At 48.3% G+C, this 26,060-nt stretch overlaps 1 protein-coding gene across 3 annotated transcripts in view; it reads right to left on the bottom strand.

Annotated features, from left to right (window-relative positions):
• The window catches only part of NT5DC3 (5'-nucleotidase domain containing 3), a 1,183,405-nt gene that overhangs the window by 349,935 nt on the left and 807,410 nt on the right, over window positions 1-26,060 (bottom strand). For all 3 annotated transcript variants that reach the window (XM_069629921.1, XM_069629920.1, XM_069629922.1), the window contains exon 13: window positions 9,586-9,650. In XM_069629921.1, coding sequence (XP_069486022.1) covers window positions 9,586-9,650 — 65 coding nt within the window. The remainder of the gene's footprint in view (window positions 1-9,585; window positions 9,651-26,060) is intronic.

Here is a 26,060-nt window from a genome sequence, read left to right as displayed (position 1 = left end):
GGACATTGGGGTGTCCATAAGAAGATGCCTGCTGCAGGTCGAGATCATGTAAAGTTTTAAGCCTGCTTGCCTCGTGCAGCCCTTAAATCGAAGCCAACAAGTCGACCTGGTCAGTGAAGAATCCGACCTGCATCCCAGGATGAGTAACTGGTCCATCGCCGAAGTAACTGCAGCATTTGGATTTGAAGGCCTTCCACACCTTTCTCGGAGCACCCCTACTCAGCAAAGACCCACTCCTCGAATCAGAGGTGTGTCTGCATCAACACCCCTTTCTTCTTTTTGTGAGAGGACAAGGACGAATGGTGTGACTCTCTCTCCTTACCTCTCTGCAACAACCCCACAGCACGTATCCTTCAGCCCTTAATCCTAAAACTTACTTCCTCGACTATCCCGTCCCTATAACATGCTCTACTGTTCTTGTCCCTAGTTCATGTTACTACCTCCTCTGTATCTGGTCTTGTATCCAAATCCTGTCACCCATTATAAAGGACACTGGAGCTCTGCTCTCTGATTCAGTGTCAAGATTTTGTAAGCATTTGTGTGTCAAAAATGCATTGTTTTCCCTACCATTATCATTAAGTAAATATAAATTAAACAACAATACCGGCATGGCTCTCTGGAAATCGAGCATTACCGGCCTGACTCTATAAAGCATGCGTTACTGAGATACTCTCTAGAAAGCATGCATCACTGAGAGACCAGCCAAACTACTGAGACTCTCTAGAAAGCACAGGATTGAGAAGTGGCTAAGCACACCAAACCTGGGGATGGTGAGTCGTTTTTATCCAGCTATAAAAATAGCTCACTGAAGTTGAGTCCGTAGTCCAGCTGGTATCCCAACATTCAAAAGTATTTGTATACAATATTCATCATTTGAAAATGGTATTACTCACAGAGAAGGATTAGAGGTATTTGGGATTTAATTGATTATTTAATCAGAAAGTCTAATTAAATAATCAATTCAATCCCAAATGCATGCTTGCTAGTGAGTCCGTAGTCCAGCTGGTATCCCAACATTTAATTGATTATTTAAATCAGACTTAATTATTTAATCAGAAAGTCCCAAATACCTCGAATCCTTCTCTATGAGCAATACCATCAAATGATGAATATTGCATACAAATACTTTTGAATGTTGACTGACACATTGTTTCAGTAATTATAAGTGTGCAAGGGACGGGAGTGTCCATAAAATATGTTCGCTCTAGATAGCATGCATCACTGGGATACCGACCTGACTCTCTCAAAATCATGCATCACTAGGATACCGACCGAACTACTGACTCACTAGCAAACATGCTTCACTGGCATACCGGCCTGACTCTCTCAAAATTATGCATCACTGGGATACCAGCCGAACTACTGACTCTCTAGAAAGCATGCATCACTGGGAAACCAGCCTGACTCTTGCGAAATCATGCATCACTGGGGTACCGGCCGGACTACTGACTCTCTCTAGAGAGCATGCATCACTGAGATACCTTTGTCATGATCCACAGAACGCACCCCTTTTGGACTTCCTGGTTCTTGTCACAACAGGGCTTGCACTCTTTGGTACTCCCAAGATGGCCGTCTAACGTGGTACGCCTTGCACCACCTTCCGTGTCGGACGTAGCACATTCTACAAATAGACCACGCCCCGCGCGTCTCAACGCTATCGCTGGTAGCGACTAGACGTGTGCTCCGTAGTTCGCTGAACTATTCTCCTGTCCTTGGTTCCCGGACCCCCTAATTTCCCAATTCTTTCCTCCATCTCTTACCTTGTTCCCCGGATTTCGTGTACCTCCTTCGTGTACACTTCCTCGCTTCCTGGACGTCCTGAGCTTCTGAGTATCCTGGAAGGCTGAACCCACACTGGAGTCAGAGGAGACTCGCGTGGGTTTGTACAAAACCCGATCCGTGCGCAAGAAGACTTTCTCCAAGAAATCCGGCAAAGAGCGATCTCAGGTGAGAAGGGGGGAATTCCGTGACAGTTTGAGACGCTAAACGACCGAAGTTGAAACCAACATGGAACAGGCCGTTCAGGATCTCATGAGTGGCATCCAAGAATTAACGACCGAGGTGCAGAATTTAAAGGCGGAAAACGCTGCATTGAAACAACTACATTTGTCCCGCGATTCTGCCACAAAGGAAAGCGTGCTACTGGGTGGCATTGTAGACAAATACGATGGGTCTGCAAAAACCCTTTGTGGAATCCTTGACTCTTGTTTAGTCCACTTTATCTTTAAGCCCTACTATTTTTCAACTCCCAGGGCGAAGGTGGGCTTTAAAATCTCACACCTCTCCGGGAATGCACAGACTTGGGCTACTCCTTTAGTCAATTCTGGAGATGCCCTCCTCGATGATTACGATGGATTCATAAAGGCCCTTAAGACCGTGTTTGATTGCCCAGAACAGGTCTATAATGCCCAGGAACGTCTGCTTGACTTTCAGCAAGGATCCCAGGACATGCTTACATATGTCACATGATTCAAACAATTGGCCAAGGAAGCGGATTGGTCTTCAGAAGCAAGCTTTACTCTTTTCCGAAGGGGGCTTAATGAAGAGATAAAAGACGAATTAGCCAGAGTGGCTCGTCCAAGTTCATTCCAGGCCCTTTCGGATCTTGTCATGCAGATAGACTTTCGTATCCAGGAAAGGAAGGCAGAGAGGAAAAAGACCAAGATGCCCTTCCAGAAGGTTTCCCTCGAGACCTCATTGAAACCCGACCCTACTCCAGTCTCTGGTTGCGATCCAGAACCCATGCAAATAGGGGCCTTCCTTGGACCCATATCCCCGCAAGAAAGGATGAGAAGGATCCACACGGGCTTATGCATGTATTGTGACTCGGATAAACACCTAGTTAGAGAATGTCCTCTAGCCCCTCCACGGCATTCGGGAAACGCCAGCTCCCGATCCTAGATGGAGCAAGGCTTCGGGAGAGAGATGTTTGCTCCACATCTATTCCATCCTTGAACTCTCCTCGACAGAACAATCTAGTGATTCTACAAGCCTTCCTATCGTCATCCAAGAATGAGATCTACCCCATTTTGGCCTTGGTGGATTGTGGGGCTATGGGAATATTCATTGATCAAGATTGGGTCTTTAAACACCACATTCCATATGAAACACGAAGTATCATGCAACCTGTGGAGGCGATCAACGGAAGACCTCTCTCTTCAGGACCTATATCCTTGCAGACCAAAGAAATCCAACTCTCGATAAACCATCACCAAGAGTTGATCAAATTTGACATCATCAAGTCAGCCCATTACCCCATGGTACTGGGTATTCCCTGGTTGCAGAAACACAATCCTTACATCAATTGGGCAGCAGGATCCTTGTTTCTTGGTTCTGAGTTTTGCATGTCTCACTGTCTATTCCCAGATTCCTCCTTGACAACTTCCGAAAGCACGCCAACAGACCAGCAAGGCCCACTCATGGATTCAAACGTCATATAAGTTCCTAGGTCCTATCAGGAATACGCCGATATGTTTTCAACTGCTATAGTCCAGGCCCTACCCTCTCACAGACCTGAAGACTGTGCCATAGATACAGAACCTTCAGCAGTGAATCCCTTTGGGAGGATGTTCATTCTATCTGAACCGGAAAAAAAGGCCCTTAGAGAATACTTGGATACCAACCTTGAAGATGGCACTATAAGACCATCTAAGTTTCCAGCTGGAGCTTCGTTGTTTTTTGTTCCCAAGAAAGACACTAAAGAGCTTAGACCTTGTCTTGATTATCGTGGATTGAATCAGTGCATCCTCAAGGAACGCTATCCCTTGCCCTTAATCTCTGATATCCTGGAACTAGTGAGAGGAGCGGTAATCTTCACGAAGTTGGATCTCAGGGGTGCCTCCCATCTGATCTGTATCAGGGAAGGAGACAAATGGAAAACAGCCTTTAGAACACCCTTTGGTCACTTTGAGTACTTGGTCATGCCCTTTGTGCTTGCAAATGCCCCCGCAGTCTCCCAACGCTTCATGGATAGGGTGCTTTCTGACCTGTTGTTCCTCTTCATCATCGTTTACCTGGATGATATCTTGATTTACTCCAATGATCCTCAAAGGCATGAAGAGCATGTAAAGGCAGTTTTGCAATGGCTACGTGAACACAAACTCCTAGCTAAACGTGAGAAATGCCTTTTCCATGTCACTTCTGTTCATTATCTAAGATTTGTCCTTAGTCCAGAAGGAATAGGAATGGACCATTCAAAGGTAAAAGCTATACTATCTTGGCCTGTTCCCACTTCTGTGAAACAGATTCAATCCTTCCTGGGGCTTGCCAATTTTTGCCGGATATTCATACCATCCTTTTCTGAAATAGTTCAACCGATCATCACATTATTGAAAAAAGACACCCCCTCCCTCTGGACCCCAGCCCAGGACAAGGCATTCCAACGATTAAAAACGGAGTTTACTCAAGCCCCTATCCTTGCTCAACCCGATATTAATCGACCATTCCTAGTGGAGACGGATGCCTCCAACTACGCCATAGGAGCAGTGTTAAAGCAAGAATTTGAGGATACATTAGAGCACCCATTGCTTACCTCTCACGAACCCGGACTTCCAGCGAGACTCATTACTCCGTCTTGGAAAAGGAACTGTTGGCCATCCGTCAAGCCTTCACCGAATGGCGGCATCTACTTCTGGGAGCTAAACATCTTGTCCAGGTCCGTACGGACCATCAAAATCTTCAAGTTCTGCAATCTATGGAATGTAGGAATAGCCGTCAAGCCCGTTGGGCCTTCTTCTTTGCCCAGTACCAGTTCCACATCCATCATGTCCCCGGATCACAGAACGTAATTGCTGACATCCTGATTACTAAACTCTTGAAGATCGGGCCTACCCAAAGATGTTTCCCCACACAATTTTTGTAGCTCAAGCAGTCAGTCTCCTGGAATCCTGGAAGACATTTGAATGTAAACCCAGTCCTCTAAAATCTGGAAAGAATTCACAGGAAAGAACTGATGGAGTCTAAAAACTAGAGACGGATATTTGTTCAAGTACAATGCCCTGGTCATTCCCATACAGAGACTGCAACTACGGATTATTAACCTCTGTCAAGACACTCTTCACTCCGGGCATCGTGGTGTCACTAACACCCTTCGTCTCGTACAAAGACAATTTTGGTGGTGCAAAATGAAAACAGACATTCAACGGTACATTCAAGCCTGCGTAGTCTGCAATCAAAGCAAACATGATAACAAGAAACCGGCAGGTCTCCTACTTCAACCTACGCTACCTTCTAGGCCCTGGGAGTTCATCGGTACGGACTTTATCGTGGAATTACCACCATCTCGGGGCTATACGACAATCATGGTCACCATTGATCAATTCAGCCACATGGCCCATTTTACACCATTGTACAAATTGCCATCTTCCTCAGAACTTGCTGGCATTTTCCTGAAACATATACTTCGCCTTCATGGACTCCCTTCAAAGATCATATCAAATTGAGGAACTCAATACATCTCTCAATTCTGGAAACATCTATGTCGTATTCTGGGAATCCAACGTGCTCTCCCATCGGGTTATCACCCACAGATTAATGGAGCTACGTGTAAACCAGACCCTGGAACAATACCTTTGTTGTTTCGCCACCAAGGTACAGGAGGACTGGTCACGCCTTATACCCGTGGCTGAATTCGCTTACAACTCTGATCATTCGGCAGTCAAGACCAGCCCTTTTTATTGCAGCCAAGGATTCCACCCGTCACTTCTACCTTCCATTCTCCCACACCTGTACCAACAGTTGACTCCTGGATTGAAACTCTCATCAATGTTCACAAGGAAGCTAAAGAACATTTAGAAAAGGCCCGGACTCACGTTAAACATTATGCGGATACCAAAAGAAGACCAGGGCCTTCTTATGCAGTCGGTGACCAGGTCTAGCTGTCCTTGAAACTATTGCCTCGACATTTACGACCAAACAAACTAGCCCCCGTTACTATGGACCTTTTTCCATAAAGGAAATCATAAACCCAGTTTCATTCCGGCTCACGTTACCAGAATCCTGGAAGAAGATTCATCCAGTTTTTCACACTTCCTTATTAAAACCTTACATCCGATCCTCCCAGAAATCCTGCAGACCCAACCCGTGGTTGTGGACAATCAACTGGAATATGAAGTATCCAGAATATGCGACTCCAGGTATAAACGGGGTCAACTTCAATATTTGGTTGAGTGGAAAGGATATCCTCCGAGTGAAAGAACCTGGGAACCACTTTCTAATCTGAATACCAACCCGATTGCTCAAAAGGTATCATCTCATACACCCGGGCAAACCTGGTGGAACAAGTTTTCGGAGGAGACATGCTGTCATTATCCACAGAACGCGCCCCTTTGGACTTCCTGGTCCTTGTCTCAACATGGCCGTCTAACGTGGTACGCCTTGCACCAGCTTCCACGTCGGACGTAGCACTATTCTACAAATAGACCACGTCCCTGCGGCCCCGCGCGTCTCAACGCTACCGCTGGTAGTGACTAGACGTGTGCTCCGTAGTTCGCTGAACTATTCTCCTGTCCTTGGTTCCCGGACCCCCTAATTTCCCAATTCTTTCCTCCTTCATCTCTTACCTTGTTCCCCGGATTTCGTGTACCTCCTTTGTGTACACTTCCTTGCTTCCTGGACGTCCTGAACTTCTGAGTATCCTGGAATGCTGAACGCACGCTGGAGTCAGAGGACACTCGCTCGGGCTTATACAAAACCCGATCCGTGCGCAAGAAAACATCCTCCAAGAAATCCTGCAAAGCGCAATCTCAGGTGGGAAGGGGGAATTCTGTGACACCTTTCAGACTACTGACTCACTAGAAAGCATGCATCACTGGGATACCAGCCAGACAACTGACTCTCTCTAGAAAGCATCCATCACTGGGAAACCAGCCTGACTCTCTCGAAATCATGCATCACTGGGATACCGGCCGAAATACTGACTCCCTCTAGAAAGCATGCATCAATGAGATACTTCGACTACTGACTCTCTAGAAAGCGTGCATCACTGGGATACCAGCCGGACTACTGACTCTCTCTAGAAAGCATGCATCACTGGGATACCGGCCGAAATACTGACTCTCTCTAGAAAGCATGCATCACTGGGATACCGGCCTGATTCTCTCAAAATCATGCATCACTGGGATATAGGCTGCATCACTGACTCACTAGCAAGCATGCATCACTTTGATACCGGCCTGACTCTCTACAAAGCATGCATCACTGAGTTACCGGCCAGACTACTGACTCATTAGAAAGCATGCATCACTGGGATACCGGCCTGACTACTGACTCTCTCTAGAAAGCATGCATCACTGGGAAACCAGCCTGACTCTCTTGAAATCATGCATCACTGGGGTACCGGCCGAAATACTGACTCTCTCTAGAAAGCATGCATCACTGGGATACCGGCCTGATTCTCTCAAAATCATGCATCACTGGGATCCAGGCTGCATTACTGACTCACTAGCAAGCAGGCATCACTTTGATACCGGCCTGACTCTCTACAAAGCATGCATCACTGAGTTACCGGCCAGACTACTGACTCATTAGAAAGCATGCATCACTGGGATACCGGCCTGACTACTGACTCATTAGAAAGCATGCATCACTAGGATACCGCCCGAACTACTGACTCACTAGCAAACAGGCTTCACTGGCATACCGGCCTGACTCTCTCAAAATCATGCATCACTGGGATACCGGCCGACTCACTAGAAAGCATGCATCACTGTGAAACCAGCCTGACTCTCTCGAAATCATGCATCACTGGGATACCGGCTGGACTACTGACTCACTAGAAAGCATGCATCAATGAGGTACTTGTTGGACTACTGACTCTCTAGAAAGCATGCATCACTGGGAAACCAGCCTGACTCGAAATCATGCATCACTGGGATACCGGCCTGACTCCTGACTCTCTACAAAGCATGCATCACTGGGATACCTGCCAAACTACTGACTCACTAGAAAGCATGCATCACTGGAATACCAGCCGGACTACTGACTCTCTCTAGAAAGCATGCATCACTGGGATACCGGCCTAATTCTCTCAAAATCATACATCACTGGGATACAGGCTGCATTACTGACTCACTAGCAAGCATTCATCACTTTGATACCGGCCTGACTCTCTACAAAGCATGCATCACTGAGTTACTGGCCAGAGTACTGACTCATTAGAAAGCATGCATCACTGGGATATCGGCCTGACTCTCTCAAAATCATGCATCACTGGGATACCGGCCGACTCACTAGAAAGCATGCATCACTGGAATACCAGCCGGACTACTGACTCTCTCTAGAAAGCCTGCATCACTGGGATACTTGTCCGACTACAGACTCTCTCTAGAAAGCATGCATCACTGGGATACCGGCTGCATTACTGAGTCACTAGCAAGCATGCATCACTGGGATACCGGCTGCATTACTGACTCACTAGCAAGCATGCTTCACTGGGATACCGGCCTGACTCTCAAAATCCTGCATCACTGGGATAACGATCGACTCTCTCAAAATCATGCATCACTGGGATACCAGCCGAACTACTGACTCTCTCTAGAAAGCATGCATCACTGGGATACTGATCTGGCTCTCTAGAAAGCAAGCATTACTGGGTTACCGGCCATACTAATGACTCTCTAGAAAGCATGCATCACATTCCAGCCTGACTCTCTAGAAATCACGCATCACTGGGATACTGATCTGGCTCTCTAGAATGCATGCATCACTGGGATACCGGCAAGGTTCTCTCTGGAAAGCATCATTCACTGGCCTGGCTCTCTCTACAAAGCACACATCACTGGGATACCAGCCTGACTCTAGAAAAAACATCACAGGGATACTGGTCTGGTTCTCTGCAAGCATACATTTGAAATAGCCTCTGATAATGACATGTACTGCTTCCAGCAATACGAGCACTCCAAGCGGGGTCACTGAGCCCAGACTGAGTCTGAGCAGGGCATGCCTGAAGACCATGCCGCCCTGCTCGTTCGGACACAGCACAGGGTTTAGCCTACATCCCATGCTAGGCACACTAACTGGACGCAGTGGCCACACGCATCACACCATGGGAGGACAAGAGTAATGCCCACTGGCTACGCCCTCGGACACTGCAGGAAAGGTCTCTGCATGGTTTTAGGGCATAATTAAAAAAGCAAAAATCTTTTAAAAAATACTTTAAGTGAAGTTACGGTTGCCTACTGTGGTTACAGTAAAACAAACATTGCAACCCCCGAAAGAAAGCATCACTCACTGAAATTCCCTTTTCAGCAATGTGGCAGTAACTCACCCCCACTTCCCTCGGGCCATACACTGTGCAAGATGTTCCACTGCAAGTCAAAGATAACACACAGACATCGGCAAAGGTATTATTTAGGGCACCAAACATGACATCAATGTGTTTAGGACGATAAGCACATGCTTTGAATGTGGCTCTGCCAGTGTTGGACTGACAGTGGAATAAAATATAGTCAAATGGCTACAGAAAAGCCCCACACGACCTGGAAAGAAGGCGAGAAAACAGAACCCTGAAGCAGAAAAATGAATGCCGACTGGTTAAGGCTAAACTTTAAATGCATCCACACACTAAATCCAATCCATAAACCTCACCTTATATGCTTTCTCTCATTTATCCAGTCCTGCAGGACCATCTGCGATTCTGCATCCCTGTACACCTGTATAAAAAAGAAATGCACGATTAAATAGGTCGGTGAGATAGCCGAGATGATTGAGCGCTCGCTGCTGCAATCTGTGTGTGAGCTGCAGGTCGCAGATTTTAATCCTGGCTCATACTTCCAAGGTCAATAAATGAGTATCAACCTCGGTTGGGGGATAATGTATGCATATATGTTCGATGTAAAGCATTTGCACATAAGTGCTACATAAACATATCATTATTGTAAGCAAAACTGCAACAACCACTAATTAGCTATTTTTACGATGTAATCGCATTTTGGAAGTCCCTAGAGTGGTAAAGCAGGAGTAAAAACACATTAAAGGTGTATGTATGTTTTTACACATGCTTTAGCACACAGGGGATATTGCAGTTTTTCGGAAGATGGAATGGAGGCACAGAAGGGAATCGACAGTTCCCGCACGCCCATACAATCCACTCTGACTCCCAAATTCATGCCAGCATCTAATTCTGGTGCTAAAACCTGCGAAATTCCTTAGGAATCCACTATAAAAGAACTAGTTACTTACCTGTAACTCCTGTTATCCAGCATTGGCGTTACATGGGTTCACATGCCCATGAACATTCCCTGTCATCAGGCTGGGAATCCTCTATATCAAAGGAGTTGTGCTTTAATGCTAAAACGGCTGGTCGCTTCAATAGCCTATTGCCGTCACTTTGAGTCCTACTGGCCCAGCCAATGACATTAGTCCTCCTAAGATCCACCCCTGGTGACCATCTTCAGATTTGGTCACGCATGTAAAGAGGCAGTAAGAACCAAGGACCAAGGAGAGCCAGAAAGTGGAAGGAGTTGCATGTGAATCCATGTAAGACCCATGCTGGAGAACAGGAGTTACACAAGTAACCTGTTCCTTCTCCAGCATGGGATCTGGCATGGATTCACATGCTCATGAATAAGATTACAAAGCCGTACATATAAACAACCAAGGGAGGTGGTGTTAGGGAGAATTCTCATTCATGGCTAATTTTCCTCACCTAGTGAGTCCCTCAGCAGCTTTGCTGGATTTCTGGGGTTTATTTTTTCCACCTGGTAAGAGTGTGAGCATTTTTCCCACTCTTACAGTGTATTTTTTGCATGTGTTGTACTTTTTGTGCTCCTGTGCTATGGAGTGTCACCAACTCCCTAGGCATCATCTTTTTACTTGTGTGTCACACAGCACCTTTAGTGCAGTGACACAGGGATGTCTTTTAGACTTCCCTTGTGAACTCCATTTCTGGGGATGACTACATTCCCCCAGAAACCTGTAAAGTCACCATTGGCTTTACTAGTCCTGGAGGGGAATATCTTTCCCCTGTCCTTCTGTACCTTAAGGGGCACTTTATGTCCCCCTTCCCGACTCGACATGGCTGGTGGCAGTGGTAACTATCATTTTTACACGGATTCCTGTGTCTTGGCTGTGGTGACAGACGTGAACATAAAACCTGCTACCCCATATAATTTTTATTGTGGGTCCTAGCATGGTTTTTCGCCATTTCGTGTTGGAAAGGTCTGTCTTCTTGTTTGCTTTTCGCGCAAAACCAGATTTGGTTTCCTTGATCGCCGTCCTTTGGTGGGCTTCTGCGAAGAAGCCCTTCTTTGGCGTCCTGGTGTCTAGGTGGGCTGAATGTGTGGGAGGGGTTTAGTAACCCCCTGCACAGGGCCTCCTTGGAGACCCAAGTCGCACTTTGTGTCCATTGGCTGGGGTGGTTGTCCGGGCTGGACAACCCCCCTGCTTTGTGATTGACAGCCAGGCTGTGTGAATGGGGGATTTTGGCATAAAAGGCAGGACTCTTGGGCTGGAAGTCAGAGTCGCCACTGGAACTACAAGAACTGAAGAGAAGTGGAGAAGAAGACGGCTGTTGTAACTCCTGGATCCCGGTGAAACCCTGCTGCAGTCCTGAGCTATCTACCCTTCAACGACAGAGAAGATCCAGTCCGGAGTCTTCTTCCATTGAGCCTGGTGGGATCAACCAGCTCACCTTCCACAGCCAGAGAATCCTCTTCTGGGTCAAAATCACTGCACTGAGCTGTAGTGGTCCGGATAGCCATCAGAAGAGCCCTCTCCTGTTTTTAAGGAGCGCACCTTTTATTCATCGTTGCTTTGCTACTTTTTTGGGAGCGGACACGCTGGAAACAATTGTGCTTCACTCGGGCCTATAACTATGGGCCCCGGGTAATTACCTGAGTCGGTAATGCCCCCGCCGCTTGGGTCATATTGCTTAAATAGAAGTGAAGTGTTTTGTGAACAGATGGTTTAAAAATAAATGTACTTATATTTTTTTTTAACCAGAAACCTTGAGTCAGTGTTTGCTTGAGTCACAGCAATTGTAGTCCTTTGTGTAATCCCTACTACTGCTCATTTGCTATTGAGAGAAGTCTGGCTGCTCAGCCATCGCTACCACTTTAGCGTGTAGTACAGGCTTGTACCAAAGGTGAAATTGTACTATTACTTGTAGTCTTAATTGTATGTAGTGTTCCCTAAGGGTACTGCATACGATTCTGCCTAACAGGTGGCAAGGCTCCTAGAAGCAATACACTTAAACCTGGAACAGACTCACCTCATTCAAACAGGTTATGTAGCACTGCTTGGCCCATGAAAGTTGTAGTTGCTGCAATGGCTCTTGTGGAATGGGCTCTTGGCCGGCCTGCTAGCGGTCTGTTGGCCAGGCGATGGCAATGCGTGATACAGCCCGAGAGCCACCTGGAGACGGAAGCCTTAGAGAGTGCTTTCCCATGTTCCACAGGAACCAAAATTGACCAAATCTGAGAAGTCTTTCGAAAGTTCTAACTTCAAGGCACTCACAACATCCAATTAATGCAAAGATCTTTCAGTAGGTGAAGAGGGTTTTCAAAGAAAACTGGCAGAAACAAAGGCTTGTTTAGATAAAAGTCCAATGGGACCTTTGACATGAAGGCAGGATGAGTTTGCAGAACCACCTTAGCTGAATGCAATGACAAATATGGAGGCCTACAGGAGAATGCCTGCATTTCCCCAACCCGCCGGGCCGAGGTGATTGCCACCAGGAAGGCGCAGTCTTCCATGACAGAAACCTCAAGGAGGCCTGCTGCATAGGATCAAATGGAGGCCCCATCAGTTTCGACAGTACCACATTTAGCTCCAAGGCAGGGATAAGAGCCTTCACCGCAGGGAATGTTCCAAAGAGGCCCTTGAGGAACTCCTTAACGAGCATGTGCGACCACAGGGAGAGCTTGTCCGGAGCCCAGGTGTACCGGGATATGGTGGCCAGGTGTACCTTGATAGATACATGGGTAAGGCCAGACTTGGCAAGCAAGAGCAAGTAAGGAAGAAGCTGAAGTGCTGTTACACGCAGCAGAAAAATCTTCAGTGATTGGCAGCAAATTGTAATGCGCTTCCACTTGTGTTTGTAGCAGGCTAGTGTAGAGGGGTGTAGGGACGGCATGGTATCACAAGTATGATACTGACACAATGGGTACACATTGTACAACCTTCATTGAAATGGTTGGGGTTGGAAAAAAAAATGGGAGTAGTTTCTACCATCAAATAATAAATAAAGCAGTCCTAGTCAGTCTGTCAAATCAAAATGGCCTATGATATGATATGATATGGCATTTGTAACGCACCTATACACAAGTGTTTCAAGGCGCGACGAGGTGGGAGGGGGGGAAGGGGAGACAGACAACGATCTTACTAGGCCAGGTGTCATTCAGATCGCGCAAGTGCAAAGGGTAGAGGGAAAGGGAAAAGTGCAAGGGGGAAAGGGAGAAGGGAAAATGCAGTACAGGGTTAATAGCATACAGCAAACAGGATAAATTACAAGGGCCAGCTGGTGGCAAGTGCAAAGTAAGTGCAGACAAGTGCTGGGAAGGGGGGCTGTAGGGATACAGACACAGTCCCGTAGTGCAGGGGTTGCCATGGAGGCAGTGCAGGGGAGAGTGGCTGGGCCAAGGACCGAGAGCAGTGAGTGGCCCAGTTGCAGATTCAGTGCAGTTTCAGTAGTATTAGCAGGGGAGAGGGGGAGAGAAAGCAGAGGCAAAGAGGAAGGTTGTGAGGTGCTTCCGGAACCGGAGATGGTTCTCCTCAAGTTTCAGGGAGGCAGGAAGGCTGTTCCAGAGGGAGGCCCCTGCAGCGGAGAGAGATCTGACCCCAACTCGTTGTTTGGAGAAGCGGCTGACCCTGAGGGAGTTGGAGGCGGATCAGCGAAGAGCTCGAGAAGGAAGATATTTAGGAAGAGAGAGTTGAAGGTATTTTGACCCAAGGCCCCAGACGGCCTTGTGGACAATGCAGAGGGTTTTGAACTTGATCCTCGCAGTCACTGGGAGCCAGTGCAGTGATTTCAGTCCTGTTAGTCAGATTTGAGGCCAAGGACAAGTCTCGCAGTCCTGTTCTGGATGAGTTGCAAAGGACGGAGAGTAGAGGCGGGCAGATTTAGATAGAGGCTGTTACAGTAGTCCAGCTTCGAGAGAACCAGGCTCTAGAGACAGTGAGCTTCTGGGGGAAGAAGAGGAAAGGAAGGATACCTCTGAGGAGGTGTAGCTGGTAGTGTGACTTCTTAGAGACGTCGGATATGTGAGGAGAGAAGGAAAGTGTGGAGTCAAAGATGACCCCAAGGTTTTTTGCCTTGCAGGTAGGAGCAGGAAGAGGGCCAAGAGAGGCCGGCCAGAGAGCTGCAGGGAAGGAGGGAGTGGGTGTGCCGATGAGTAGAATCTCAGTCCAAAACCTAACACCTGCCCTATCACTTGTACATAAAAGTGTAAAAAGGAGAAATGTATGCAAAAGGAAAAATCAGTGTTCAAAAGATCATGTGGCTGAACCAGCTCTCCTCCTCACGTTGGACTTCACAGAGTAAGGCGGTCTGCTGTAGGCAGGTTGACACTCTAGTTCAGTTTCCAACACAATTGACAGTTCAGGATCGTGGATCGAGGCTCGCTTGGCCTTCCACGTTACAGTCTTGTTCTCAGACTTTCAAATTAGTTCACAAAGATCCCCCTAAATCAGGCTCAGATCCTTTACCACAGAGTTATCGTAGGTCCTTCTCTGTCAGGCTCAGACCCATCACCATAATGTTCAACACAAAACATTTCAAGAGGCTCCCTTCCCCAAGTTTATCATACTTCGGGTCTGCCTCAGCCGGGCTCGCATCACTATCAGATGTTGAAAACCTCCGAATGTGCGTGGCTATTTTACATAACCCTGCAGGACCACTTTCACAGTTTTAACTCTCAATTTTCCTTTCTCAAGGAATAACATGTTCTCTTTTGTTTCTTTTAATATTAATAATGCGCGCCAGACCCGGGGGTATCAGGGTGCAGAAGGCAAAAGAGTTGTTCAGCTTCGGTTACAGTGCTGTAGAGTAGCATACATTATATATATAATTAAGGTAGGTTACATCAAGAAAACAAATATATACAGTGTATACAGATAGAGCAAGTAGTGTTGTTGAATGTAGTAAGTTGTCAAATGTTCTTGATTTCACTTTTGCTGTTCATCCGCTTTCTCGTTTTAGACAAAGTACCTTTCACAGAGACTTTCGAGTGGGCTACTTCCTTTCACAGGACCACTCTGTTACTTACTATTGCCCTACCTTCTGAAAACAATCATAACCAGTCATGTATTGGGAGGTAGAAACCCCCTTTCAAAGTCGCTGACATTTATAGAGATGAAAATTCATATAACCCCAAGGGAATAATAAAGAGGAGTCTTTAATATTACCAATCTAGGCCCTAAAAACCTCCATTCTTGTGTGAAGCCAAATACTTCATTGAATCCTTATCCTCCAAGGAATATAAATAAGGAAAGAAATGAACTTGCCGTTGATAATTCCATTAAGTAGAGGGTAGAGGTACGAGACTACAAGTTGCACCTTGCCCACGAGCACAAGAAGAGAGGGTCCACCTCTTTATTTTTAACCCAATTTTAACTCAATTTCCTAACAATTTATTTTAGAAATTGTCAAGTTTTTGTTGAAACCAGTTGCCTACGAAGGAAGTGCACTTGAGGCAGGGTAAGATCGCTACAGATGATACATGTAGATTTTGTAAGAACAAGGAAACTGGAAACTACTAACACCTGTTTTCACATTGCAGTCCATTCAATGTATTGAGAATGGCTTATTTGGGGAAACAATTTTTAAGTATTATCTGGAGTGACGTTGAGAGCCTGTGGAGACGATGTTTATGTAGTGAGAATACTTCTGATGGGCTGGCTGTGGCCGTGTTTTTTTAAAAGCCTACATTTGAGTATTTGATTATATGCACTATTAAGGAGAAAGGATTTTAACTTTATGAAATTGTGTATGTTTTTGGGATGTTTTTATTGTAATTTTATGGGAAGGAAAATCTTTTTTCTATCTTGAGGTTTTTATAAGATGGAGGCTCTTAACATGTTTTAAAGATACTTGGTTTTTGACGTTCTTTTTTTAAACCTAATACAATAAATAAAAAAATAAAGAAAACTGCAAGTTGCAGCCTATTAGTGGTAATGACTCAAACCTGAGGGAGACTGGGAGGTATAAAAGCCCACCTCAGGTGCAAGCCATGAGGACGAGCAGTAGGTGAAGTAGTTGCGACACCAGAAGTTACATGAAAGCAGAGACACCAAGACCACCGTTGAGTGTAGAATGGATGCCGGTCCTGAGAGGGTCTCTTATGCTCAAGACCTTAATCGCAGAGATTGTGCAGCGATAAACATTTGGATTGGCGACTTTCCTCCTGAACAATGCAGCTGCAAAGGCTGTGCAGCGGGAAGCGCACCATTTGAAAGTTTTCCCCATCGCAGCTGAGCGCCGGTGGCAGATGAGCACCGGAGAGCTGTGGGAAGGAAATACTCTTCTTATCAACTGGAGTGGACCGCAAAGGAGATTTTGCCGGGCTGCACAGGAAAACAGATGCAGAGGACCTGGAGGCAGTGAGGCAAATGAACATGTACGCCAGACCCAGTGAATGCACTATTAAATTGTGACCCCTGAGTGCTCTGAAACCGCCCACTGGCCAAGACAAGGGGCCTTGACCTCATAAATAAAATAAACTAAGTGCAGTTGAATAAAGGGCATTTTTTTAATACCAAACTAATATAAATAAGGCTGATTATTCCGTTACAAACAAAACTGATTTAAAAAGGAGCAGATGGCAGAACAAGAACTTAACAGACCAGAAGGATGTGATTGTAACTTTGTGGGTCAATTTAAAAGCCACCAACAAGAGAAGGCAATAACCCGAGAAACAAATACATACAATTATTGCCAAAGCCAAAAGAAAATCATACCAAGGCAATTTATAAAGAACCCTGTTGCCCAAGATAAAAGAGGCCAATTAAGAATTCCAGTGTTTGTAGGGACTGTTGCCCGTATGTAAAGGAGGTCATAAGAGAAAATGGCTTGATCCCACATTGCCAAAGCCAAAGAAGTGTAAAAGTAGTAAAGAATCATTACCAGAATTTGGTTAATGAATGCCCAAGTGTGGAAAAAAGATTGGCAGGAGGGCTGCCCTTCAGATAGAAGACATTCAGGAGGAGTGTATTATAACCTGCCTTGCATGTGGCAATCACAAGTGTGTAATAAATAGCAACAATGTGTTTCTGGTTTCCCATAAGACTACTTAAATCTGATGTTGTGAAGCCAAAGACATTGCTAACTTGTTGGAAGATAACTTTTACCACAGAAGCACTTGTAGTTAGTAGTTTTTCTGCCTTGGCAGGAGAGTATACCAGAGAAGTGAATCTTGCAGTAGTAGGCCGGCAGGTGAGTGCACCAGGTGGAAGTTATTGAAGTGGTGTGGTTAAAAGTTTCAAAGAAGACGTGGCAGAACCAATAAGATGTTCTTGTGAATTGATACAGAATCATCCTGACGAATTATTTTCAATGAAGCTAGTGTTGTGTGAACTGCTGCAGTTATCTAATATTATCAAACACATGGTGTTGTGAGCTGGTGCAGAAATATCCTGACAAAGAAATGTTTTGTTGAAACTAATGAAATATGGAGGTATTCATTGTTTATGAGAAGTTATTTTGAACTCTTGTCAAAAGTGGAAAGAGGAAAACCTTACTGATGAGAAGAAGTTGTTTCAAGCTCTTTGTCACAAGTGAAAAGAGGAAAACTTTTGTTGGTTGAATTCCAGTTGGAACTTTGTGTTATCGGGTTGGACCCAAAAAGAGAACTGAAGAGGAACTTTGTTACAAGACAGGATTTCTGTATTTATTTTTAGAACTGTTGAACAGAATCCTGCGTGAATCAGGGGAAGGGGAGCTCACCCAGATCATAAGGAGAAACTGTCATCAGGTGGTGAATATAACTAACATATTTGTTTTGTTTGAACTGCCATATATTACCTTACAGAGTTATTTTATGTGCAAGTGTGAGGGACAGAAATATTTTCCTTTAGTTTATTTTAGGCAGGGAAATCCTCGTCAGGGTAGGGATGGTGAGGCGTTTATCCAACCTTTTGAGTTAATAAAATTACAACTTTTGAAAAACCTTCCCAAAGTTGTCCACCTCACATTTCTGACCCCTCACAAAGGTCAATACAGTGTGCCAGATTGGCTAATCCGATCCTGCTCTCACGCGCTGGCAATCATCCAGGTAAGGATAGACGTGGATTCCCTAGCAGCGTAGGTGCATTGCCTCTGGAGCTAAGCACTTGGTGAACACTCTTGGCCTGATTTCAGGCTGAATGGCAGGGCTTTGAAGTGGTAGTCTATCCTGAATGACAAAATGCAGGAATTTACAGTGTTTTAGATAAATGTGGAAGTAAGCATCCTGCAAGTTGAGGGTCGCCAGGAAATCTCCTTTCTCCAGTTGGTCAAGCACGTGCTGCAAGGTGACCATCCTGAATTTGTGGGACTTGAGGAATTTGTTGAAGCATCGCAAATCTAACATGGGTCTCCATCCTACTGACATCATTCGCACCAAAAAGTATCTGGAGTACACTCAGGAGCCGCAGAAGAAACGGCTGAACTGCCCCTTTGTTAAGCATGCTAGATGCTGTTCTTGTCTGGGAATGGAAGGCATGTGAGGGCATTTGTCCTGTAATTCCAGAGAGTGACCCTGCTGAAGGATATCGAGCACCAACTTGTCTGTGGAGATGTTGTGCCACTGGTTGACAAACTGTGATAACCGGCCTCCCACTGGGGTGTAGAAGTGAGGGTGCGGGCCCTGAGCCGGCTCAGATCTGTTTTGGTGTCTGTGTTGTGGATGCTGGAGCTCGATTGGAGCCACTTCTGTAGGCCTGGGAATACCTCCCTTGTGGTTGAATGGAGGGCTGGCAATAGGGTGAAGTGAACTCTTTGGAGGTCCTCGAGACTTTCCCTTTAGAGGAGCGAAAGGATGGCCTCATATGTTGCAGATGCCCACAAATGTGCTGTCTTACTATCAGTTTATATGGCCAACAGGGTGTCGGCGACTGCTTTCCCGAAAAGGAGGTCACCATTGAATGGCATTCACACCACCTTTGTATGCACATCCATGCGCAAGTTGGTGGCCTTGAGCAGTGGCGGCGGAGGGCTACTGTATTGCCCATCTGCCAAAATCCTGAATCTGCAATGTCGAGGGCGGTTGTAATAGCATGGTTGGAGGCTACCTCTCCCTTGTGGAACAATGCTAGGGCCTCGGCCTACTTGTCCTCTGGTAGGAAGCCGAGGATGAGTCCGAACCTATACCAAAGCTCTCTGTCATATCTCGAGAGAATGGCTAAGGTGTTGGCATCTTTGATAGTAGATATTGCCACTGTGATTATGCGCTTCCCAGTCACATCCAGCTTCTTACCCTCTGGATCAGGAGGAACCATAGAAGATGAGGGGTTATAGGACCTTTTACTAGCCGGAGCAGAGACCACCGAATCCAGTGATAGAGATATGAGGAACTTTCGGGGATGTGTCCGGGACCTGGTATTTCTGCTCCAAACAATCCCTTTTTGCTGGTGTCGTGCCAGGGGTCTTCATTATGAACACGCCATCCTCCTAAATGTCATCCAGCAGAGAAACTGAAACAACAGTCCTCTTGGAGGATTTCTGCCTTCTCCTGAGGCATGAGATTGAACAGCTTCAACGCCCGTGAGATCATTGAAACAAACAAACCGATCTTGGATCTCTAGAGGGCACCTCAACGTCAGGAGGCTCCCCATCTGCGGAAAACGTAGTAATCGAACTCATCAGTCCCCTGTGTATCCTGGGTCATGACAGCATCCGTATCAGTGTCTGTCTGGGCCGCCTCATCCGTCACAGGAGGAGGTTCAAATGGAAATTGTCGAGGGGTAGCCAGGGCTCGATGAGACCGCGTCAGACAGACTTGGGAAAGCATTGGAGGGCTCCTTGATGGAGCAGGTATGGAAGCTGCCAGGAGGCGCTGCTGGATTTCTGACACCAGCGTATGGAGAGCGGTCAAGATGTCCACAGACATATCTCTTCCTGCTGCAAGAGCCTGTGCTGGTTCATAAGGCAAAGGGGCTAAGGGTCGAGATGGCTGGTGAGATGGTTGAGCCCCATGCTGAGGCACTGCCAATCTGGCAGGTCCTCCTCAGAAAGACTGGAGGAGTGAATTACAGGAACTGGGTATGACACCCTCTGAGGCCCCAAAGGAGACAGGGTGAAGGGTGGTGCGGCCTTGGTGGGCCTATGGAGAAATGCGAGAGCTGGAGGCATCGCTCTTGCTCCAAATTTGAACCCCTCGGAAAAGAGGCGATGGCCAGGGCCAGAGGAGCAGGAAATGGTACTGTTGTTGACAGGGGTGTTGCCGCAGACAGAGGCCTAGGCAGCAAGGTAATCTTTATCATCGCAACTGTGACTGTAGTGGACGAGCCCGTCGACGGGAAGTCATCAATGGAAAATCTTGGATGAAGTCGTCGATTGGCAATCATCGAGGGGGTAACGGCCTTGATGGAGGAGGTTGTCGACGGGTCCCTCAACGAGGCTGTGATGCTGATGAGGGTCGACAAGGTTTTATGCTTGGCCGCTGGCATCAGCAACTTCCTTCCAGACAGAACCTGCCCACTCGATGTTCGCCCTCCCTGTCGACACGCTCTACAGTAGAAGGCTACTGGGTTAGCTCAGCAGGTTGTGGTTTTACGTTGCCGAGATGTTACTTAATACTATGACTTTTTGCAATTATGAAAAAATGAGTGCTATAAAATGTTATTGGCCGGGGCATGGGATGAGCTGGTCGCTTGCTTATATTCAGGGCAGAGGTGTGGGTATTTCCGCCCCTGTAGTGAAACTCAAATGTTGGCACCCATGAACCCACAGTTTAATTTCCTAATAACTGCTGAAAAGCACAACAGAAGCAATTATTTGTGATTAAGCAGTTTAACAAGCATAGAACATCTTTATAAATATAACCTGTGATAGAACACAAAGGTAGGGCGACACAAATTACAGGGTATGCATGTATGTTAGGCAGAATCCATTGCAGTTCCCTTAGGGAGCACTACAGAAGATTAAAACTACATGTATATGCAACAAATCCCCTTTCGTATCAGTCTGTATCAAAAAGATTTAGTTGGTAGCTGTGGCTAAGCAGTCAGACTTATCTCAAGAGGGAGATTAGCAGTATTCAAGGTTTACACAATAGGACTACAATACTATGGAACAAGGAAACACTGACCAAAGCTTTGTATCAAAAAGAAGGAACAAGTTACTTACCTGTAACTGTTGTTCTCCAGCATGGGTCTGGCATGGATTCACATGCTCATTAATATTCCCCGTCGTCAGGCTGGGAATCCTCGGTAAAGAAAAAATCAGTATCAGTTTTGTTTCTGATCTGTCTTTCCTAGTAGTAACCAATCACTGATCTCTGCGTCATACTGACCACAGCCAATGACTGCCCTCTACCTAAGTCCCGCCTCTGGCAGCCATCTTCAGATTTGGTAGCACGTGAAGTGGCAGTATGACCAAGTGAATAGCCGCAGAGGGGTAGGCGGGAGGGTTCGCATGTGAATCCATGCCAGACCCATGCTGGAGAACAACAGTTACAGGTAAGTAACTCCAGCATGGGGTCTGGCATGGATTCACATGCTCATGAATATAAGATTAAATAGTAGTACACACATGCACAACCACGGGGGGTGGTAAAAGGCTCAACATTAAGCAATACAAAAAACTCAACATTAAGCATCTCTTACCTCCTCACCAGGCGCACCTTAAGCGAACAGGTTGCGCAGCACTGCTTGGCCGACCCTGGACTCCTCCCTGGAATCCCGATCGACGCAGTAGAATCTCGTGAAGGTGTGCGTCGACCTCCACGTAGCAGCCCTGCAGATGTCCAGCAGGGGCACACCAGATAAGAACGCCGTAGTAGCAGCGATCGCTCTGGTCGAATGGGCTCTCGGACGGCCTGGCAGCGGTCGGTGACAGTGCATGATGCAGCCGGAGAGCCATCTGGAAATAGAAGACTTCGAGAGAGCATTCCCTTGATTCATAGGTCCAAAGTTCACAAACAGCTGTGATGTCCTCCGGAAACTCTTTGTGCGGTCCACGTAGAACTTCAGCGCTCTAGCCACATCCAGCGAGTGCAAAGTCCTCTCGGCCGGCGACAAAGGAGACGGGAAGAAAACAGGTAACACCAAGGGCTCGTTAAGATGGAAGTCTGACCGCACCTTGGGCATAAAGGAGGGGTGCGTCCTAAGCACCACCCTCGAGGCATGGAAAGTCAAGTACGGTGCTTTGCAGGACAGGGCCTGGATCTCTCCCACTCGTCGTGCGGAGGTAATGGCCACCAGGAACGCAGTCTTCCACGACACAAACTTCATAGGTGCGGAGTGCATCGGCTCGAATGGGGGCCCCATGAGCCTGGTCAGCACCACGTTAAGTTCCCACGCCGGGGCCTTCACCGGAAGGAACGACCGGAACAGTCCTTTCTTAAACTCTTTTACCAGTCGATGGGACCACAGGGACGTCCGTCCTGTGGTTCTGGTATATCTGGAGATCGCCACCAGATGAATCTTAATGGAGGCATGGGCTAGCCTAGCCTTTGCCAGCAATAGCAGGTACGGCAGCACTTGAGGACATGCACAACCACGGGGGGTGGTAAAAGGCTCAACATTAAGCAATACAAAAAACTCAACATTAAGCATCTCTTACCTCCTCACCAGGCTCACCTTAAGCGAACAGGTTGCGCAGCACTGCTTGGCCGACCCTGGACTCCTCCCTGGAATCCCGATCGACGCAGTAGAATCTCGTGAAGGTGTGCGTCGACCTCCACGTAGCAGCCCTGCAGATGTCCAGCAGGGGCACACCAGATAAGAACGCCGTAGTAGCAGCGATCGCTCTGGTCGAATGGGCTCTCGGACGGCCTGGCAGCGGTCGGTGACAGTGCATGATGCAGCCGGAGAGCCATCTGGAAATAGAAGACTTCGAGAGAGCATTCCCTTGATTCATAGGTCCAAAGTTCACAAACAGCTGTGATGTCCTCCGGAAACTCTTTGTGCGGTCCACGTAGAACTTCAGCGCTCTAGCCACATCCAGCGAGTGCAAAGTCCTCTCGGCCGGCGACAAAGGAGACGGGAAGAAAACAGGTAACACCAAGGGCTCGTTAAGATGGAAGTCTGACGGCACCTTGGGCATAAAGGAGGGGTGCGTCCTAAGCACCACCCTCGAGGCATGGAAAGTCAAGTACGGTGCTTTGCAGGACAGGGCCTTGATCTCTCCCACTCGTCGTGCGGAGGTAATGGCCACCAGGAACGCAGTCTTCCACGACACAAACTTCATAGGTGCGGAGTGCATCGGCTCGAATGGGGGCCCCATGAGCCTGGTCAGCACCACGTTAAGTTCCCACGCCGGGGCCTTCACCGGAAGGAACGACCGGAACAGTCCTTTCTTAAACTCTTTTACCAGTCGATGGGACCACAGGGACGTCCGTCCTGTGGTTCTGGTATATCTGGAGATCGCCACCAGATGAATCTTAATGGAGGCATGGGCTAGCCCAGCCTTTGCCAGCAATAGCAGGTACGGCAGCACTTGAGGAGCCGTAATCCGTAGGGGGTTGATCTTCTGTGCTCGGCACCAGATAGAGAACCTCTTCCACTTATGACCGTAGCACTTGAGAGTCGAGGACGCCCTGGCCTTTGCAAGAACCTCTCTGCAATCGGCCGGTATATCGTAGCCTCCAAACTCTAGCGCTGCAGGAGCCAAGCCTGCAGGTTCAGCGACGCCGGGTCGTGGTGAAAGATGGTGCCTCCTTCTCTGGAGAGAAGGTCCGCGTCCGCCGACAGCTTGATGGGAGGGGACGTTGACAAGTCCAGAAGGTCCGGGAACCAGATCTGCCTCGGCCACGCCGGTGCGACGAGGATCATCCTGCACCGGGACCTCTTGAGCTGGCTGATGAGTCGAAGCAGCAACGGCAACGGAGGGAACGCATACAGGTATAGGCCGTCCCAAGGGAACGAGAACGCATCGCCCATGCTTCTCGCCTGGGGAAACCTGCTGGCGAACCTCTTCCACTTCGAGTTCGTCGCTGCTGCGAACAGGTCGATTTGGGGTTTGCCCCATCGTCGGAAGAGTTGATCCACCTGATCCTGGCGCAGCTCCCACTCGTGACACGCGCGAAGCTCCCTGCTGAGCGAGTCGGCGGTGGTGTTGCTTTCTCCTGCCAGGTGGAAGGGAACCAGGTACATCCCCTGGGCGACCGCCCAGTGCCACAGATCCTGAGCCTCCTTGGATAGGGCTGGGGATCTGGTGCCTCCCTGCTTTCGTATGTAAAACATTGTCGTGGTGTTGTCCATGAAGATCCGCACCACCTTGCCCTTGAGCGACGGGAAGAACGATTTGAGAGCCCAGAACACGGCTCGGAGTTCCAGGACGTTGATGTGCAGGAGCCTCTCCTCCGGGAGCCAGAGGCCTCTTGTGTGGAGATCTCCGGTGTGGGCGCCCCAACCTTCCAGGGAGGCGTCCGTCGTCACCATCTCCTGGTACGCCAGCGTCTGAAAGTCCTTGCCCGCCGTGAGGTGCGCTCGAATGCCCCACCACTGAATCGCCCGCCGGAACACCTCGTTGAGGGGGAGCCTGTCTTTGAAGGTGCCCGTCGCCTGTATCCAACGGGTGTCGAGAAATTCTTGAAGAGGGCGCATCCGTAGTCTGCAGAGGCGCACCAGGTAGATGCAAGAGGACATCATCCCCAGGAGGGACTTGTTGGACCTCACCCTGGCCACGTCCGTGGCTAGCAGGCGCTGCACTTTGCCTAGAATGGTCTTCGTCCGCTCCTCCGACGGGGCCGCCAGGCGCCTCACTGTATCGAGCTTCGCTCCCAGAAACAGGGCCACCTGCGACGGCACCAGGTGGGGCTTCGGGTAGTTTATGGCGAATCCCAGGTTTGTGAGTAGCTGGACGGTCCTCGCAGTGTTTTTTTCGACGGCGAGTTCCCTCGTCCTTGAACGGATGAGCCAGTCGTCCAGGTAGGGGTAGACGTGAATCCCCTGTAGGCGCCGCCGCGCCGCCACTGGTGCTAGGCACTTGGTAAAGACCCTGGGGGCCGACTTCAATCCGAACGGCAGTGCTCTGAATCGGTAGTGGCGTCCCTGGACGACGAACCTGAGGAACTTTCGGTGACTTTTGAGGATGGGAATGTGGAAGTATGCATCCTCCAGGTCCAACAACGATAGAAAGTCGCCTTCCTCCAGCTGTCCCAGTACGTGCTGGAGGGTGACCATCCTGAACTTTTGTGATCTGATGTATTCGTTCAAACGACGAAGGTCCAGGATGGGGCGCCAGCTGCCCGTCTTCTTCCTGACGAGGAAGTACCTTGAGTACACCCCGGAGCCTCTTCGGGACAAGCTCGATGGCGCCTTTCCTGAGCATCGCCCGTACTTCCAACAGCAGTTGCGGGACGTGATTTTCCTTCCTGGCCACAGGTGGAACGTGAGGGCACTTCTTCAGGAATTCGATAGAGTGTCCTCTTGCCAGGGTATCCAGCACCCAACCGTCGGTGGAGATGGACTTCCACACGCCGACGAAATTCGTCAGCCGGCCTCCCACCGGGGTGCTTCGGTGGGGGCCCCCGAGACCACGGCCTGTTCAGTCCTGCTTGGAGGTGGTGGCCTTGCCGCCCTGGCCACCCTGCCGACGGCGGCGAGGCGCTCCCTGCTTGCCGCGACCCCTGTAGGCCTCCTGAGACGAGGAGCGTGCCGCCTGGCGGTAGGACGACGGGCCACCGCTGGATCCCTTGGAGGCACCCGGTCTGCCTCCGGAGCTCCGAAAGGGCCGTCGTTGCTGAAGGGCTCCTAGGGCGCGGGCCGTCTCCGTGTCCGTTTTTATGGCTTGGAGGGACTCGTCCACCGCCTTCCCGAACAAGTTGCTGCCGTCGAACGGCATGTCCAACACCCTGGTCTGGACGTCCTGACGGAAGTCGGTCGCCCGGAGCCAACCCCGTCGTCGTAGGCAAACACCGTTGCCCAGCTGGCGGAACCCGGTATCGGCAATATCGGTTGCCACCGTTATGGCGTGGTCCAAG

The sequence above is a fragment of the Ambystoma mexicanum genome, chromosome 12 (assembly GCF_040938575.1).
Source record: "Ambystoma mexicanum isolate Mex_15411 chromosome 12, UKY_AmexF1_1, whole genome shotgun sequence".
Lineage (NCBI taxonomy): Eukaryota > Metazoa > Chordata > Amphibia > Caudata > Ambystomatidae > Ambystoma > Ambystoma mexicanum.
The sequence above is the reverse complement of the archived record's forward strand: the minus strand, read 5'-3'. Positions and strand labels throughout refer to the sequence as shown.